This window comes from Octopus bimaculoides, chromosome 11 (assembly GCF_001194135.2).
Source record: "Octopus bimaculoides isolate UCB-OBI-ISO-001 chromosome 11, ASM119413v2, whole genome shotgun sequence".
Lineage (NCBI taxonomy): Eukaryota > Metazoa > Mollusca > Cephalopoda > Octopoda > Octopodidae > Octopus > Octopus bimaculoides.
Genome location: NC_068991.1, coordinates 8,114,399 through 8,130,881, shown reverse-complemented (window position 1 = coordinate 8,130,881; position 16,483 = coordinate 8,114,399). Strand labels below are relative to the sequence as shown.

At 34.4% G+C, this 16,483-nt stretch overlaps 1 protein-coding gene across 7 annotated transcripts in view; it reads right to left on the bottom strand.

The window, feature by feature from the left end:
• The window catches only part of LOC106880892 (enolase-phosphatase E1), a 210,473-nt gene that overhangs the window by 84,781 nt on the left and 109,209 nt on the right, over positions 1-16,483 (bottom strand). For all 7 annotated transcript variants that reach the window (XM_052971469.1, XM_052971468.1, XM_052971472.1 and 4 more), the window contains one exon: positions 15,135-15,974. In XM_052971469.1, coding sequence (XP_052827429.1) covers positions 15,135-15,974 — 840 coding nt within the window. The remainder of the gene's footprint in view (positions 1-15,134; positions 15,975-16,483) is intronic.

Here is a 16,483-nt window from a genome sequence, read left to right as displayed (position 1 = left end):
GTGTGTGTGTGTGTGTGTGTGTGTGTGTGTGTGTGTGTGTGCGTGTATACATCAGTAAAGTAAAAGATAAAAAAGAAAAATTCTAAATGATGAAAGTGAATGAATTAATCCAGAACTAACCTTTGGTTTGTCTGCCATAGCTATAGTGAATGTTCATAACTTACTGATAGGAATGTTTAAAGATCAATTCTGGTTTGGTAAGAGGCTGTGGCTTAATGATCATTACAGTGTGGATACAAAGATACTTATGTGGTGTGATAACACGACACATGACATAAATAAAAGAGGAAAAGGACAATCAGGAGTATAGAAGGGGTAGGGTAATTAACAATGAGAGTTATGATTATCAAAATTAAGTGAGAGAGGTAATTAAGATAAAAGGCTAATTAAATCTAGGCATATGCAGATCTACTTACACACGGGGAAGGGGGAAACGAAGAAACAAAAACAAAGGAAAAACAAAAGAGGGAAGAAGAGAAGATAAAAAGGCAATAAATACAAATATATTGAGAATTGAAATGTTGGTGTTTAAAATAATTATGTTTAGTTGGGCATAAAACACCCCTGAAATGTTGTCTGATGATAATGAAACATTAACAGGACTGTGTCATGGCAGAAGTTTGTAGACAAGTATAAAACTAATTAATTTGGTCTCTGCTTTCTATGTTGCAAATCCCATCAGAATAAAGCTTTGCATTCTGTCATGATTAATGAATTAAGTAATGGTGACACACTGGTCAGAGATGGGCCAATCAACAAGAGTGATCTAAGTGCTAACATGCCTAATGTAGCAAACACAATATATGACAAGGCTGGTCCCTTTGAAATACAGGGACTACTCGTTTCTGTCAGCTGAGTGGACTGGAGCAACGTGAAATAAAGTGTCTTGCTCAAGAACACAATGCATCACCAGGAATTGAACTCATGACCATATAATCGCGAGCCAAACCACTAAGCCACACACCTAATTTCCACAGGGGTAATAAAAGGAGTTTGAAAGTGCTTTAAAGTATAAATGAAAATTATGATAATTGATTCAATTAAATATTAACTTAAGCACAACATTTTAAAACCTGTAAGTATTACACAGACTACATTATTTTATTGACATATTAAAATTATAATCGATATTGGTAACATACCAGTTAATGACGTTGTTCAGATAAATTAAACATTAAAATCATTCAAAGAACAGTTTTTGCAGAATGCCATAAAATAGAAATCAATTACTGTTAGAAATAGCAGCCAGACTTCCTCAAATTACACTCTACCATATTAAATAAAAGTGGAGGTGCATGGCTTAGTGGTTAGGGTGTTGGACTCATGATTGTAAGATTGTGATTTCGATTCCTGGACCAGGTGATGAGTTGTGTTCTTTAGCAAAAATGCTTTATTTCATGCTGCTCCAGGGTACTCAGCTGGTAAAAAGGAGTAAACCTGTGATGGACTGGTATCCTGTCCAGGTGGAGAATACACACACCAGAAAAACTTGGAAACTGGCCCTGTATTCCCTCTCAGAGTAATGTGGGCTAACCACATAAGATATAAGATAAAGACATAAGATAATGTTGTCTCTGACCTACAATAAGAAGGGATGGACATGGCTGCAATGCCTTTGATTTCAGGCTTGCTTGATCAAAGCTGACCAGGATCTAAACAAACATTTGCTATGGAGTAAAGATTTTTGCCAACATAACATGGCAGTCCTGGTTTAGGATGAATGTTACTGTAATTTAGCCCCAGGAGACATCGTCTCCAGCTGGCTATACAGCACGATCTGTGTCCTTATATTTTCGAACAAAGGGATCCAGCACCCCCACTCAGTTCAAAACAATATCTGTGTATCGCGATTTCCGGCTTATTTCCCTTTGCGATACACATATATTGTTTTGAGCTGAGTGGGGGTGCTAGATTCCCTTGTTTGAAAATATAAGGACGCAGATCGTGTCGTATAGCCAGCTGGAGACGATGTCTCCTGGGGCTAAATTATGGCAACATGCTCTTTTTACATGGCACTGGCCCAAATAAATAGAAATTGATAGAATAAAGTACCTGACTGAATTAAGTACCGGGATTGACACAAATCAACCAAAACACTGAAAGCAGTGCTCCAGCATGGCTGCATTTCAATGACTGAAACAAGCAAAAGAAGTAACAAAATTCCCTCACACAAACAAACATTTGTGCATTGATAGATAACACACGTTAATACTATATGCAAACCTAATTATACTACCTACATATGCATACATTGAAGCCCCTACAAACATACATATAAATACCGATATATGTGTATATACGTATGTATATGCATGTGTGCATGTATATGCATATTTTGTGAGGAATGACATATAGTTTAAACCAGTGGGGTCTGTGCGTCATCATACTCACTTGACACTTATGTGTCTTAAAAGTGGAAACATTTGAGAGATCATTGCCTCTTAGAATTTGGTTGGGTTCATTTTTGGAGCGCTTCCCATACAAATAATAAATACCATTCCGCTTGTAGGATTTAGACAGTACCAGATACTTAGTAGATCTATAAAGTACCTGCAATGGTTCAAATAATTTCATCAACGATATAACACACACAAATAAAAATACATTCTAAGGTAATTCACAAAAAAAAAATCAACCGAAATAAAAGAATATCACGAAATGCAGAGAGCAGTGTACTACCATGGATCAAATTAAGGGTTAGGTTCGAAATTCCAATACAACAATTGAATTCAAAACAAGACACTGAAAAATGGCTGGAGCATACAACTGCCAAAATGTAGCAAAAGCAACAATCAAGATGAGGATACCAGTTTGACTAAAATAAACAATATGCTTAATATAAAATAATTTTAAAAATTTTCTATTGAAGTGCAACATAAAGTGGAGGAACATTTCCCATACAAAGTTTACAAATAATTATTTTAATTAATATAACGTGTCTTGACTGGCACAACAATGCAGACTGGGCTATAATAACTGTTATAATTTAATTATCCATAGTCTGATATGATATAATATTTCAGAATATAAAAATTCCTTCTTCAGATCATCATCATCATCATCGTTTAACGTCCGCTTTCCATGCTAGCATGGGTTGGACGATTTGACTGAGGACTGGTGAAACCGGATGGCAACACCGGGCTCCAATCTAATTTGGCAGAGTTTCTACAGCTGGATGCCCTTCCTAACGCCAACCACTCAGGGAGTGTAGTGGGTGCTTTTACGTGTCACCCGCACATTGCTAGGAATTCTTTGAGTCACTGCTATAATCGGTTCTCCAATGGTTACTGAAAATTTTTTTTCGGAAGCGTCTCTGCAGTTGTCTCACGAAGCTCATACGTACATATGGAGGCTAACAGCTGAGTAATTAGGTACCAATTCATCTAAGAAGTAGGAACGAGTGGAAAGAGTGAGTCCAAGGGAAAGGATCAAAATACTCATGACCAACAGGTCAACAGGAACTGTTGACCAGCAAGAGCTAAAGCCATATGCTGCTGGAAATCCTTATCCATTCTTTGGCTTCCAAAAGCTTTAGATCACCTTCAGATTTTCAGTTTCGGCAGGGAAATATTATTACAGATACTCAGTTTATTAAAAGTAGTGGCTCCCTTTTTATTTTTATTTAATTTATATTTTATTCTAGTCGTTTAACCCTTTCGTCACCAACCCGGCTGAAACTGACTCTGGCTCTGAGTACAAACGTCTTGTTTTCATAAGTTTTGAATTAAAATCTTCCACCAAACCTTAGTCACAATTTATGTTCCTAACACTAGCTTAATGATAACTAAGTGATTTTACTAAACTCTTTGTTATATTTAAAGTAATTGAAAGAAACACAGAGCATCTCAACAGAAATAAGGTAACAAAAGGGTTAAAATACCACTGTAGACTTCCACCCCTAATTTACTATTTTGTTATGTCAGTCCCCAAAAATCTTATATGGACCCTCAGGGGCCATATGGACCCCAATTGAGAACCACCTATCTATCTATCGATCTATATGTATGTGTATATATATTTATTTATATGTGTGTGATGTTGAGCTTTTAGCGCGCACACACACACAATATATATATGTTTGAATTTACAAACTGGAGGAGGGGGTGCACTCACTAAAGATAGTTGAATTTATTCATTTATTGAAAGCAGAGGATTCCCTCTGTCGCTGCACTCATTTTCGTTTTGCACAGCTGTTTAAAACTGAAACGCGAAACTCAATAGCAACGGAGAGAAGCTACACTACTGAGAGAGAGAGGTGGGAGAGAGAGAGAGAGGTGGGAGGAGAGAGAGAGGTGGGAGGAGAGACCGAGACTGTTCATGTGTGTTCTGTGCGCGTGCACACACACACATATGTAAATTAAATTTATTGTTGCAGGTTAACACTTTATAAACAAACACATGCCAACATTTTAAAGGAAAACAGAATATATGTAATATTTACTGTAGCGATAATAATATTGTATGTGAATGTATGCATATGCATGTGTGCACATGCACATGATTATGTCTGTCGTATGAGATCTATCTCTAAGTTTACCAGCACATACACGTCAAAAGATTGATATCATTTTTCTACCTGTCTATTGTCTTGTATGGGTTTCTGTATTTCTTTCTTTTATTTTCTTTTTCCAATCATTAAGGAAGAACTTTAATGGAATCTATCAGAATTATGGTCAAATGGAAGCATAACTATGTTTGTTGAAAAATCAAAAATCAAATAAAATGTCCAAAGAAAAAACAGAAAAAGCAATCTAAAAATTTTCTGCATGCAGACATAAAGAGAATGATGTGAAAGGTGGGAGGAATTCTGTTGATGGCATGTGGCAACGTTGTCATTAAACTGATACGTCACAAGAAATAGAAGGTTTATGTCCTGCCAAGTTCTCATGTTAATATTTCTACAAACATTATTTATATCTGTACATTTCTCTTTGTTAGAATGTAAATGTATGTGTTTACATTAGTATATAGTTCACAGATGAGATCCAGATATTCTCCATATAGAATACAAGTTGCCCCTCATGTATACATGTACACACGAGTCTAGGACACTTACCCTCCATGGACAATAACTCCACCCTCTCCAAGGACAACAGATGATGATTTAAAACTTCTTAATATATTAGAGAAGGGGTAATTAACCAAAGCGGGTAATTGTCCTGATATGGTACACACATACACATACAAATTGCATCTATGTATAACATATACAAATTATGAGTGAGTAAAAACATAAGCATGGTTGAGTGCAGGCATGACTGTGCTAATCTTATAGACCGTGAATGGATAAAAGCAATGACCTTGGCAGGACTAGAACTCAGAAAGTTAAGACCTGGAAGAAATACCCCTAAGTGTCTTGTCTGATATGCTCATGATTCTGCCACATGTGCGCACACACACAAACATACATACATACATCTGTAAATAAATACATTCTTGCGTGAGTGTATGTCTGTTTATGCTGCTTAAAACCAGTGATGTTGCTGATGCACTGCAACATAGCAGTGCAGCAAATAAACACTGATAAAATAAATACCAAATCATAAAATAATTACTAGGGTTAATAAACTTGAGTAAACTCTTGAATGCAGTACCCCAGCAAAGCTGCAGCCCAATAACCAGCATAGGACAAAAAGAATAAAAGAATATATATATATATATATATATATATATATATATATATATATACACACATACACACACATGCATACTTGAGAGAGAGTAATTAATTAAAATATAGACAAAGTTAAAAGAAAAAAAGCAAAGAAAAAAAATTAACAAGCCAGATAAAATAATTGGTAGGAAGCCAAAAGTACGGGAGGTTTGAATTCTAGTTGATTTATTTGTTAAATTCTCTCTTATTTTGCTGTGCATGTATGTGTATGTGTTTGTGAACGTGTGTGTGTGTGAGTGTACACAGACATAATTTGGTTTTAATGGTTGAACTCAAAATAGAAAAGCTATAAGTATGACGCAAACAATGTATGTATGCACGTATGAATATATGTATGTAATATATGTATGTATGTATATGTGTTTATATATGTGTGTGTGTATCTATATATATACATACACACATACAAACATACATCTCAACCTGCACTGAGATGGGAGAGTCAATATGCATCCTACACACACACACACACACGTATGTATAGTTATGTTATTTGAATTTCAAAAATACTCATTATATATATATATATATATATGTTCACAGCATGGAGTCACGTATGGTAATACTCTCATACACACACTCACAATCAATATTATATGTTTGTATTTTTTTTATTGCATGTGCTAAAATTAAAACCCTCTTATTATATCATTAGCAGTGCTTAGTTATTATCAGTCTACAGAAAAAAATGACAATTATTTTTATTTCAAGATATATTAGGATTTTATATTTATTAGAGAATGCATTATTCTGCAGATGGTTATCCATCTAATTTCAGCTTAATAGGTGCCGAAGTTGCCATGCAGGGGCACTGAATCCCAAAATAACATGGTTTAGAAGTTAATTTCTTAAACCACACACCCATACCTGTGCCTGCCTCTGTCTCTCTTTCTAAATATATATCATCATCATCATCATCATCGTCGTCGTCGTTTAACGTCTGCTTTCCATGCTAGCATGGGTTGGACGATTTGACTGAGGACTGGTGAAACCAGATGGCTACACCAGGCTCCAATCTGATTTGGCAGAGTTTCTACAGTTGGATGCTCTTCCTAACGCCAACCACTCCGAGAGTGTAGTGGGTGCTTTTACGTGTCACCCTCACGAAGGCCAGTCAGGCGGTACTGGCAACGGCCACGCTCAAAATGGTGTATTTTATGTGCCAGATCATAATAAATGGCAAATTCAAGCAAAAAACTGACCATTATGAAGAAAGCCTATCAAGCCATGGTCACGATAAATGACTGCATATATATTTATATATATATATATCGTTTTGGTATGGAAGATGAATTCAGCAAACATTTAGATTCAGATGAATATGGTACTTAAGCTGAGGCACCAGAATTTAGTACGGTATTATCCATACAGTTTCAAAGTAAGGTGATTGAAATCAAAATAAGCAACAAGGATATCCTGAGGTAAGGCAGTACGATCGTTTTCCGCAACTCCATTTAATTGAACAATGCAACCATTACATCAATTTAAATGCAGAGCAATCCTCAGCTGCACAAAGACATAGAATCGTACTGCATTGCCTCTGGATATCCTTGTTGCTTATTTTGATTATATATATATATATAATAATATTAGGGACAAAATCCAAAATTACAGGTAAAAAACTCAATTAAAATATTTTATATATATATATACCTAAAGTGTAACGGACTAACCAAAGCCTTTTGGGTAGATTTCTGAAATGGAAAGACACCATCCAAGTGTGTGTTTATATATATACACATACATATGCACACACAGGTACCCAGTACACTTTGTAAAGTGGTTGATGTTAGGAAGGACATGCAGTCATTGATATTATGCTAAAATAGACATTGGATCCAGTCGAACTGACCAGCCTATGGGAAACAGACATTAAATGATAACATATATATATATATATATATATACACACACACACACAGATGTACTTGTGTTTTTATGTGTGTGTGTGTATATATATATATATATATATATAATTGTACAGCTTTTTAACTAATTGAATAAATATTTTGAAACCAAAATAAACAAATGGTGTCTGATGAAAGTCTCATATGGATAGCAGAGTTAAGTATTTATTTTAAATATTGAAAATTAGACCTTTGCTTTAGCCTATTCGTTACCAACCCAGCTGAAACCGGCTCTGGCTCTGTAGTACAAATCTCTTGTTTCATAAGTTCTGAATTAAAATCTTCCACCAAACCGTAACAAAAGGGTTAAACTTTCTCCAATATTCAGCTTTATCAAACCGGTATACACACACACACACACACAGGAGTGGGAGGAGAATGTTGTTCAACACTTCCATCATATTTTTATAATGGTGTGTATGAAGGACAGTAGTTGTGATAGTCAAGAGTTCAAACCACACTTCAGCCACAATACTGTATTCCCTAGGACAGGGTTGTATTACTGCTTGCCACAGTCTGCCTGGCTGATTAAAAACAAATAATAAAAAAAGAGTCTACTACTACTACTACTACTACTACAACTCTTCAGTTACGTAATAAGAAATAGATAAGAAATGAAAAGAAAAAAAAAACCCTAAACTGCGTAGTGAAAATACTTTCTGAAACAATGTCAATCCAACACAAACCTACTCATATCTGAAGGCAAAAGAAAAAAAATTAACACAACAAATAGCGTTGTGTTCTGTAATTGGTTGGTTCTTACAGATAGCAAAATAGTCATTCAGTTGCAATAAGATTGTCTTAGTAGCAGGATTTCAGAGGGCATCTTCACAGTCCAAAACTAACCTAAAACATTTAGGCACGTAAACATAATCTCTCTTCTTTTTTTTTCTCTCTCTCTCTCTCTACTACTTTTCATCTGGTTGTGTAAGTGAGATGATTATTTGAAAATTCAGACATTACAATATATTGCTGGAGTACATATGTCTTGGGAATTTATTAAGAAAATAATAATAATAATAATAAACTAAAAAGCAACATAGGCCGAAAGAAATGAAAGTAATTTCTTCCTGGTTTCAGATTTCAATATCCTAGAAGATAAGAATAATAATTGTGTATGAATATTAAATATATCCATGTTATTAGAATTTGGTAGACTCTCTCAATGCTTCAACGAATGAGTGTGTAACAAGACAGCTGTATGGTGCATTGGTTGCTGAACACTCTGCACAGTGAATGTTATTACAGTGGGCACTGTTAGTGCAGGGACAGTCGCATTCTCTAGTCCTTCAGACTTGTTTTAGTCTCATGCAACAAGTGTCATGAGCCCAGTAGTGATTATGAGGACGTAGGGTTTGTATGGAGTTATCTTCTCTTACTTGAGGTGAATGGCATAACGGTTAGGGTGTTCGACCCATAACTGTAAGAATATGATTTTGATTCCTGGCCCAGACGACATGTTGTGTTCTTGGGCAAAGTGCTTCATTTCATGAAGCACAATAGAGTTAAGGTTCAAATGCAAGGATGGGACTTGAGAATCTTTTAAAAGTAAAACATTAAAAGGACAGTCATCCGTGTATCATACTCAATGTAAATACATTGCGAAAAGCTAATTAACTGCAGGTTTTTATCCAGCGACAGTATCTTTTATAGACATGCTGTCTTTAAAACACAGTTAAACACTATATATTGGTGGCAAATGTAAAGCATATTTAACAAGCTTACATGAGTTCAGCCAAGACAAATTAAGCAAAAAAAGATCAAAAGAACTGCTACAGAACTATCCACCAAGTACTTATATAACAAAGTACAATCCTGCTGTTAATGATACGATTTTATATATAAAAAACATGTCAAGCAATTAAATTCATTTGTGTAAACATCAAATGAATTTTCCATATGATTATTACATAATTTTTACAACTGTTTCATAGTATACTTGAAATTAAATAATTAACAAAAAGCAAAAATATCATTCTATGCCAGTTTCTTTTGACACTTAAAATTATAATTAACTTTATTTTAAGAGTGAAGATGAATAGTATTAAAAATGTTTACAACATTTATTTAATTTCTATTTTCAAATTATAACCAAACAGGATAAAATTAAATACAGTCAGAGAAATAATTGGAAGAGATACTGTTAAACAAGCCATTTCTTTTACTAATTTTTGCCTAACTCTTTTAACTCGCTTCAGTCATGCTGGGGAATCACCCTAGAACTTATTCTGTCAGTTACCATTACCGAACTGCTAAGTTACAGGGATGTAAAATTAACCACCGCCAGTTATCAAGCAGGGAGGGGAAGGGATAAACACACACACATACACACAACAAATCTCCAGTTTTCTCCTACCAAATTCACTCATAAAGAATTGGTTGGCTGGGGCCATAGTAGAAGACACTAGCCCAAAGTACCACACAGTGTGACTGAACCCTAAACCACATGGTTGCAAAGTGAATTTCTTAACCACAATTGTCTCTTTCAATTAAGAAAAACCGATATTTTTCACAGCAGCAAAGTCTTTGAGAGATAGCTGGTCCTAAAACATAAATGGAAAACACAGACTTTTCCCCAGATATTCTACTGCAGATGGAACTTACTTATTTTAATTAAGAAGATCGTCAAACCAGAAAGAGAACAGAGTGTGGAGAGATTAATAAAATGTGCCATAGTTACTTATCTTACCAGTAACGACAAAACAGAAAGACATTTTGAAACAATAATAAGCACCAACCATTTAGGAATTTTCTCGTCATTAAATATAATCATTACAGTAAACTAATTTGTCAGATGAAAACAATTTAAAACATTGAGCGGAAGGTGTCACAATTTGTAAACACTGAGATTAATGTGTTGGTCGTATGTAAGGCAGTGTTGAAATATAATACGAGGCATAATCATAATAATAATAATGATGATAATGATGATGATTTCAAATTTTGGCACAAGGCCAGCAAATTCAGGAGAGGTGGGCATAAGTCAACCCTAGTAACCAACTGGTATTTATTTTATTGACCACGAGAGGATGAAAGGCAAAGTTGACCTCGGCGGAATTTGAACGCAGAACATAGCAGCAGACAAAATACTGCTAAGCATTTCGCTTGGGGTGTTAACGATTCTGACAGTTCACCACCTTGCAACAAAGTAATAATGATAATAACAACAATAATAATAATAAGGATAAAAATTAATTAAAAAAAACAACCTTACCTCTTTAACATTTTTTTTTGTATTCGTTCTATTCTTTTGATTATTTTGGAAGAAAGATTTTGTTCTCCAAAAGAATGAATTTTGGGGGTGAGTAACTTTGTTGATTTTTGCATGTGAGTAGATGGGATCGGTTATTTCTGCTCGATACAAGTCCCTTTTCCAAACGGAAGGTTTTAACGAACCTGTTCTAGTTTCGAGATATTTATTTTCTAACTGGCATTGTGATTTTGAAAACGGTCTATCTACGATAATGTTGCCATCATAATCAGTTCGAACTACTGCTGCAATTCTAGCACCTAAGGACAATCTTTGGTTGCCGTTGACATTAAAATTCACCTGGTTCATGTTGGAATGCTCAGAGATGTCGATAACTGAACATATTCATTAATAAGCAAATAGATTTTCTTCCCACTGATGCTATAGTTTCCTGTTTCAAGAATAGGAAGTGCTAATCGATAGTCTAGAATATATTTTTGCTTTTTTACTTTGCTTCCAGATTCGCAGCTCATCTTTCATCCGAAGTCTTAGCTGAACTAATAACAACATAAAACAGCATATTCCTACATTACTGACTTCTTCAAATAACTATAGAATATAAATATAGTTTTTTTTTTCTAAAATGTCACATTTTCAGTCGTAATATTTTGATTTTTCATGATGATGATAATGATAATAATAATAATAATAATAATAATAAAAATCAACAGAATACGTTTAAAATCCCAAGATTCCACCTGGAAAAATCTCCAGTTACTTTTATAGAATTCACAACAAGCTTCATTTTGCAATTCATTATTTCTGTCTTTTTTCTCTCTTTAATGAAGCAATAATTTCCTTTTACATTGCTTTCAATATTTCTATGTTTTAAACAAATCACATTATCAATGAAATGTATAAACTATTGATTTAAAGAATTTTTGTTTTTGTAAACAGAAAGATAAAACTCCTCTCTATAGAAGATCAATATTGCGCATTTAATGACAGCTTCATTACAACATTAGTTTCTATAAATACCAAACCTTACTATTTTTCAACTAACCTTTTTCTCCCGGCAGATGGCAAATCAACAAAATAGAAAACCTTTGCTATTCAATTCTTATTTTGTTTTTCAATATCAATTAATTAAAACATTTTAAATCAGGTCAAAATATGTGAGATTCATGCATTAACATAAATATCATTGAAGATTAGAAATTCTTTTTTTTTTTTCTTTATCCCAGAGGTTATTGTCAAATAAGGGAAGAAAATGCAGCCGAATAAAAATTGTGAAGGAATGCAATTTTTCCTTAAATTATAGAATAATGATAATAATAATAATGATGATGATAATGAATTAATTGAAATTTAACCAGTAGTAACTTGTGACTCCTGTGTTGTAAAAAAATCCACTCCAGAGGTAACCTGCTTTCCATGCTTGTTGAATGAATGATCATAGATAATGAGTAGAGCAACACAGCAGCTGCTAAGTGAAATGTAACCAAATAAACGAAAAAAAAGAAATGAAGAGAAAACATGTAGTGTTTTCAATGGTGCTTGAACAATTTATACAACCCGAGAAAGAAAGATGAGACAGCTGAAGTATATAAGGACAAAAATAATCAAAACTAGCGACAAATTTAGTAAACATCAAATCAATGACTACCAAGATTGATTCTATAAACTCCTGATGACAGACAGAGAAAAATAGAGAGTAACAGATGTTTGTTACAAATTCAACAAAGTTCAATCATATGCTTGTTAAATGGAAAGATAATCCAGAGTTTCACAAGTGGTATATGGGAAAAATCTACATTTGCAACTGCTGCTAAAATATTTTAAAATATTAACCTTTTCCTTATAATATTTCTAAGGAAATACACATTCTGAAGTACTTTTGCAGACAATCAATAATTTGTAAAACTTACTAAAATAACTAACATTTTCACTATCAAGCTGGTATTTCAAACATGACTCAAAATTGTGATTGACAGTATTAATTTAGATATGCAGGTAGTTAATGTGGGGTAGCCATGTATCTTCTCTACAGCAAGACACTTGCATGTGTCCCTCTATCATACTTTAACCCTTTTGTTACTAAATTTATTTTGAGATGCTCTGTGTTTCTTTCAATTAATTTTAAATATAACAAAGAATTTAGTAAAATAACTTAGTTATCATTAAGCTAGTGTTAGGAACAAAAATTGTGACTAAGGTTTGGTGGAAGATTTTAATTCAGAACTTATGAAAACAAGACGTTTGTACTCAGAGCTAGAGCTGGTTTCAACCAGGTTGGTAACGAAAGGGTTAATGTCCTAACACCATCTACAAAGCCACTACTTTCTCCAATACTAACCCCACTTAGTCAAGGATTTTCCCCCCTTTACTTTGTCTGTCTTGCAAGTTATTTGGCAACCTCACTAGTGCTGGTGGCATGAAAAAAAGCACCCAGTACACAATGTAAGTGGTTGGTGTATGGAAAGACATCCAGCTAGACATCCAGCCACAAACCATGCTGAAGCTGACATTGGAGCTCAATGTGGCCCTGAGACTTACCAGATCCTAAGTATCCAATCCATGTAAGTATGGAAAACAAACTTATGATGATGATGAAAACTTTAAAGTTGTGGGAGTAATATAAAATAACGAGGTATTTGCATCAAAATCATTGACATAAAAATGGTTTATCTTGAGAAGATTAAAGTTGGCTAAAAAAAGAGATATTAATGGGACTTCTCATGAGATTTTGTTGTAACTTAAGGAAGGTCATTACATCAATAATAAACACATGCACAGTTGTTGTTTAAACCAAGGAAGGCCCCGATTGAGCAGACCTTTGAATAGTGCTATGACATCCTATTATTTTGATTATATGGGAAAACTTTGTCTAATGTAGGGTCTGTCATGACAAACCCTGGGATTCACGAGGCCAGAAACTAACCTGGTTCCCGTGGTATATAAATGACTGAGATTACAACACATTACAAAATCCAGGAATTGAAACCATGATCTTATGATCATGAGTGCGACACCCTAACCACTGGGCTATATGATTTCATTGTTCAATATATCCTTCCTATTTTTTAAGATGGCAGGGTGTATGATGAGGGATATATGGCTGCTATTTCTAGCAGGTTGAGTTACCATACAGATCAGTGGTTCTATACCATTTTCCTATTGGTTCCTATTCTATTCTACTGGACCTAAATAGACATTTGATGTGCATAAAAAATTCTTACTTATGATTAGGAATTGCATAAAAAATTAAAAATATTTTGTGTCTCATAGAAGTATAACCAATTTATTGCAGATAAATTTTAACAACAAAGATCTTCCATGGACCTTGATTGAGAACCACTGCTAGAGCCCCTAGTGTCTGGGTGTGTTGTTCATGTGTTCAAAAGTGTGCATTGAAACACACCCCTACTGACAGCACTTTCAAATCTCAAATCGAACAGGCATGCCAAATATGCAGTACATTTAGACACAAAAATATTGTACTTGATAAACCAGGATATACAATACTATGTGCAACCTAGTTTTAGAATGGATAGGCTACATCTCTTGTCGGTCATGAGAAATAACAGTAAGGATTAATTACTGGTTAGTAATCTGTCTATAAAATATTGTCTCAGAAAGAAAATTGCTCAACTCTTCCAACTCATGCTAGCATAGAAAAGTAGACATAAAATACTGGATTATGATTTAACAAATTATATGGCAATAGTTTTATTATCAACAAAGAGTCCTCTTTATCCTTTTAAAAACAGTCTGGAACAATACAATTGAGATGACATTTTCGGTATTTTTCAATTTAATATCTGTCAGTGTCTATGATAAAGCTTGAATTTTTAGACTTTACTCCAGAATGGCCAGTCTGGCTGAAACTCATAGTAGGCTAGTAGACATAATCACCTTATCAAGGCAACTGAAGTACAATAATTGAGACAAGGGAAATAACTCTGCAAACTTTCAGTGAAATGTAATAATTTGTTTTTCAATGTTCCCAACGCTGTTCCTAAGATTGTATGATTTATAGGAAAATTGGATTTCATGGAAATGCAGAGTTCTTGAAGAAAAAACTGTTGCCTCAAACTAAACTAATATTTTATTTGGTGGATAAGATCATTGGTGAAAATGCTTTAAAAAAAATATGTTGATTTAACAACAGAGTTGGAAAATGGGTATGTATCTAAATGTCTTTGACAAAACATTTACCTGGGAAATTAAAGGGTTATATAAATCAATTAAAATAAAATTCAATACTGAAGTAATCTTTTGAAGTGTTGAACTTAGAAAATTCCTCATGGAAATACAACGTTTTACTGGAATGGTTAATGAAAAGAAAGCAAAAAGAACTCACCTGGTGGATTATCATGTCGTCAGGACTTGGGCTTCGTGTATTTCTCCCTTCAGAGCTGATACTAGGTTCCTTAGGACTAGGGCTTCGACACGCTTCTTTATTAATATCAAATTCTGGGCTTTTACCATGACACAAGCTTGTTCTTTTCCTAGGAGTTGGCGTCGGGACTGGGCTGTGCATCGAATCACGGCGTGTATCGTTATCGTTATCTTCCGAAGTAGCAGCTATGTTAGCAGTTTCCTCATCGGACATACTTGGGCTTGGGCTATGACAGACATTTGGTTCATGTGGTTCTTCATCACTAGCTGGAGTCGGGCTTGCAGGCCTTTCCGTAGGACTGGCACTATTGCTCCGGCTGTGAGATGGAGACTTGGGCTGTTCTTCCTCCTGCGTTTGTGGAATTTCTATTTCAACTTCTGCTTCGATAGCATTATCCTCTTCTGTCACAGAAGCAGCCTCCTCTGCTGGTTTGCTTTCTTTTTCAATATCATGAACCACCATCTCATCCATTGTATCAGAAACAACGACGATATCATCTTCGTCATTATTGTTATCGATCTCTTTCTTCAAGGAAGGTAAAGTGTCATACAAAGGACTAGACTCTTCCGTCTTGAGTGTAACACTTATCTCCTGGTCATTACCTGTTTCTTTCATAACATTTTCGTATGTATCGTCATTGTCTGCTTTACCATTCACACTGACATTCTCATACACGGGATGAGCAAGTGGCTCACTGTTAGCATAGATGTGTCCTTCGTTTTCTTCAGACATGTCTTCGTCGTCTTTTACCTCATAATCTGTATCAAAATTATTTGAAATACCGTTTTCTTTCGGCTTTTCCTGCAAAGACAACAAAAGAGAGACAATTTTTAATTATTACAGAATTAAGGATTAAGTTTTAAATATTAGGCAGGATCAGGAATTAGGTTTTAATTTCAACAATATTTAACCCTTTATCATTTAAACCGGCCATATCCGGCCCAAATATTCTACTTGTTTTATGTTCAAACTGGCCAGATCTGGCTTTGCACACTTATCCTACAATGTCATTCTAAGAATAAGCAACTACATCCTCAAAATTTTAATGCTACGATGTTTTTGTATGATTAATTCAAAACAATTTGATTAAATAAGCATTACATTAGACAGAATAATCTGTATACTAAAGGGTTAAAGAAAAATTTAATGTAAGTAAACCCTTACGACACCTGGTTCTGTGATGCTAATTTCCTGGTTTAAAGTGATCTTAATTAAAACCCTCCATCAAGATACCATGTCAGTTTATGATTCAAACAGCAGCTTAATAACAACTGAGTTATCTAATTAACTCCATCATTAGTTCCAGAATT